Source organism: Magnolia sinica, chromosome 4, assembly GCF_029962835.1.
Source record: "Magnolia sinica isolate HGM2019 chromosome 4, MsV1, whole genome shotgun sequence".
Taxonomy (NCBI): domain Eukaryota; kingdom Viridiplantae; phylum Streptophyta; class Magnoliopsida; order Magnoliales; family Magnoliaceae; genus Magnolia; species Magnolia sinica.
Window position 1 is genome coordinate 86,649,807 of NC_080576.1, and position 3,957 is coordinate 86,653,763.

A 3,957-nucleotide genomic window follows, 5' to 3' on the forward strand; every position below is an offset into this window, starting at 1 on the left:
AAAATGATCTGAGAAAAACGATTAATGGCATGGATGAAACACTTGCATCACGCCCCACAGAGCCCTGCCCGGACGGAAAACTGTCCGGGCGGGGGTAGGACGCCATCCGCGTCCGTATTGAATAAAGAATTTTTTATTTTTTATTTTTAAATGTTTTTAGTTCATCTCAGTAGTAATAATCATATAATAAGATAATAAATGTGTTTTTGATTAATCGTTGCAAACTTAGGCCAATTTTATGAAAGAGTTTAAAAGTGTGTGTGTGTGTGTGATTCAACCAAAACATGCATCCCTCTAGCATTGTCTAAGAAAAAATAAAGGGGGGCGTCAAACACGATCTCAACCATTCATGACATTTTCAAGAAGAGAAGAATCATCTACGCCTTCTAAGAGGGCGAGGATCTTTGAAGTTGATAATGTGCTGGATCTTCTCATCTTCCCACTTGAGACGGTCCCACCATTCCGACTCTCCTTCCACCGCCACTCTATCATCACTAGCAGAAGTAGCAGCAGCAGTCCTGTCGCCAGCTCGAAGAGGAAGCTTCTTCAGCATCCCGCATCCCCTCACTTTCAGCTTATTCAATGCCGACAGTTGAGTTCCGTGGCAAATATTCTTCAGCCTTGGAAGCTCCCATAGACACACCGTGTGCAGTTGTTGGAGCGAGCCTGCTGCCGCAGCGTCCCCTTCAAACACAGCCTCCAGTTTACTGCAGCATTTGATCTCGAGCGTCTCCAGGCTTTGTAGGAATACAGTTGAGGAGAACACAGTGACAAGTCTCAGGCAGTAGTCTAGATGTATGTGCCTTAAGAGTGCAAAGCTCCTGCTCCCATATGTCCCCTCGCACACACTCCTCAGTCTTGCAAGGTTGGACATCCATATCTTCTCCAGACGACTTAAACAGTCTGAACTGGCATTCTCTCCCTCAAAGAACATCTCCATCCGCTCGCACCTCTCAACCCAACATTCTTTCATTTCCTTTATTTTATCGACATCACCCAAATCTGATAATCTTTGGACAAAGGCATTGTCAAACAGTGTGAGTAATTCCACACGACTGAGAACCCCGTGCATACCATTTGGGGATCTATGACCTCCTCGGATCTCCAAACACCTATCGAAATGGCTTCCAAGATGAGGTAAGTTATGTGTTTGGATTGGGCAATCGATGTCTTTATATACGAATAGCCTTCTCTGGAGATGGATGGATTTAGGTGTTCCTTGTTTGTCTTCTTGGCAAGGAGAGATGTAGATATGGAATCGAGAGAAGCATTTTGAATTCCACAGTGTTAAGGATGGGCTAAAAGATTGTAAGAGCTTGGAATTACTCACCCTTATGTGAGCCCCACCTCTCTCTCCTGTCTGTTCAACATCATTTGATGAATTCCAGGTGCTGCACTGACTAAAATTGAGCTCTTCAAGCTCAGTACTGATATCAGCCCAATGAATTTCACGCATTTGATTCATGTGTAGCATATCCAGGCACCTTAGATAACGTGCGTTGGACATACCTTGAGGCAGTGTTTTGAGGTTAGTAGCCGAAAGATCAAGCACTTGAAGGCTTGTAAGCCCATGCATTGATACATACTCTAAGCTTTTGAAACCTTTCAAGGAAAGCCGTTGAACGGCCTCAATTTTGGAAATAGAAAGCTTGCGTAGGTTTGGCAAGAGTGAAGAAGTAATATCTCCGATATCTTGGACGGAACGACAACCGTGGAGATCAAGCACCTCAAGTGCACACAGCTTCTGCAAATGAGAGGGCAATCCCATCTTTAACGAAAAACAATTGTACAATATGAGTTTCCTCAGGTTGACTAATATAGAGAGCGAAGATGGTAGAGATTCCAGCTTATCATTCCCATGTAAGTCGAGGATTCGAAGCTGCCTCAACTTAGCAAAGAACTCATCTGGGATACTTATTAAAGAATTGCAGTTAATGAACAAGAGGTGCCGGAGGTTGTGCAGCTTGGAAATTGAGGAAGGCAGCGACGTGATTTGCATGCCTTCGAGATGGAGATATCTGATGTTGGTCATGTGTTGAAAGACATCGTCTGGTATTGATAGGCTTGAATTGAAAGCTTCAAATGAAATTTGAAGGAACTCAAGTTTGTGAAAAAACCGAAACGAAGGAAGGAGAGTTTGTAAATGAGGGCAGTCAATCAGTTTCAAAACTCTGAGATTTTGCAAACAGATCAAAGTGAGTTTGGGCAGAGATTCATTTGCTATGCTCTCAAGGTGAAGGACACGAAGTTCTTTAACTTGCTCAAAGAAGTTGTCTGATATTCTGAATACAGATTCTCCAACAAGAAACAAAGTAGAGAGTTTAGGGCATTTTAGAGGGAGAGTGGAAATTTCTCTAATGTCCCAAACCACCATCCTTTGAATATCTTTCAACTTATCGTTCTCCTTCGGTAGGGAACCTTCTTCAATCCAGAATCTACCATGAGTTGAATTGCTTCTTTTATTCCATTTGACTAGAGCTTTAGCTGTCCCAGCTACCGAGTTTTGAACAGTCACATGACTATCGCCATCTCGCTCTACCAAGGAACGAACCTGGAACTCCGTCAACAGATCCTCGACCTTGTCGAACATCGTCAAATCTTCTTCTTCAACCTCTTCAGTGATAATAAATCCCTCCCCTCTCCAATACCATCTCAGCATATCGACTTTAACTGAAGAACCCCGGAATAACAACATGTAGAGGAAGCAGTCCAGGAGAGTGTTGGGAGTGAAACGACCCTTGATGCTGGGAGAAAGAGCGATGCTAGCTGCCTCTTTGAGTAACATGTCCATCGACAAGCCGTCCAACTTAATAGCCATGTCGGATCGCACGTACTTGGATCCAACGAGGACAATCTTGGAATCATTTCGTAATAGCCGTCTGAGATTTGGATCTCCAAGAAGCTCGAAATTGATGTCTGAGATTTCGACATCTCCTAGAACTAGTAAGAACTTCTGTCTGATCAATGAGTTGTAGATTTCAGTCGCAACTTGGGTATCTGTCTCTTCGTCGTCATCGCTACCCTCCATAGACGTCGTCATTCCTAGTTGGCGCAAGATTTCCTTCTGAGCCTTTCCAAAACTAAAATCCCCTCCCAATAGCTTCACCAGTATCTGTTGATGGAAGAGATGGGAGTCGTTCGACTTTCGAGATGCATATTCGGCAATTCCCCATTTCCCAACTCCCCAAACGGAGATGACTCCTGCCATCGGATTCGTAAAGCAATGCAAGAGCTTTTCCCCAGCACGTTTGATTTCGGCTGGAAAGCTCTCCAGTCCACCCTTGGCTGCTGCAGCTCCATTCCCTCCTCGGCCAGCCATGCATGTCCTCTCTCTCTCTCTGTTTATAAAAAATAAAATTAAAATTAAAATTAAAAAAAAGAGATACCGATTGATAGATATAGTGGTGTGGTCAGCGTCATTCATCCGAAATAGATCATGTCAGTAAATTGTACGGTTTCAACATTGATCTCTTATGCTTACCAAGAATAAAATCTACGCGAATTCGTATCTTCTGCTTGTCACTAATGAAAAAATCTGTTTGTTATGGTGTGATTAGGCTACATATATAGTCGCAAACTGCGTTTTATCCAGCAGTGATGATAAAATCAGTGACATCGTAGACTAATCACAATGCAGGAAAACAGACAAAATCTGTTTGTTGCAAGCAGACTATCCGGATTCCACGCGAAAATAACACCCGAGGATGTTTTCGATTGTCAATTAGATGCTTTTCGGCAATTTTAGCCATCACGTTTTCAAGCCTCGGATGGATGGTTAACATTTGGAATCTGGATCGTCTGTTTGTCACAAACAGGTTTTTCCAGAGGATCTGGATTCTTTTGCATAATAGCACTTGAACTATGATCATTTTCCACATGGGTTCTAAGTTTACTGTGGATTGAGTTGAGTTATTGCGAGACCTACATGGTACGCTCATGACATTCAATTATAAGGCA

At 43.0% G+C, this 3,957-nt stretch overlaps 1 protein-coding gene across 1 annotated transcript; it reads right to left on the bottom strand.

The window, feature by feature from the left end:
• Nucleotides 1-373: 373 nt before the first annotated feature.
• LOC131244203 (putative disease resistance protein At4g19050) lies at nucleotides 374-3,319 on the bottom strand. Its single transcript, XM_058243848.1, has one exon. It carries the CDS (start codon nucleotides 3,317-3,319, stop codon nucleotides 374-376), a length of 2,946 nt encoding a protein of 981 aa, XP_058099831.1.
• Nucleotides 3,320-3,957: the final 638 nt, after the last annotated feature.

Coding starts and splice junctions, on each gene's coding strand:
- LOC131244203 (XM_058243848.1), bottom strand. CDS start 3,319: ATGGCTGGCCGAGGAGGGAATGGAGCTGCAGCAGCCAAGGGTGGACTG.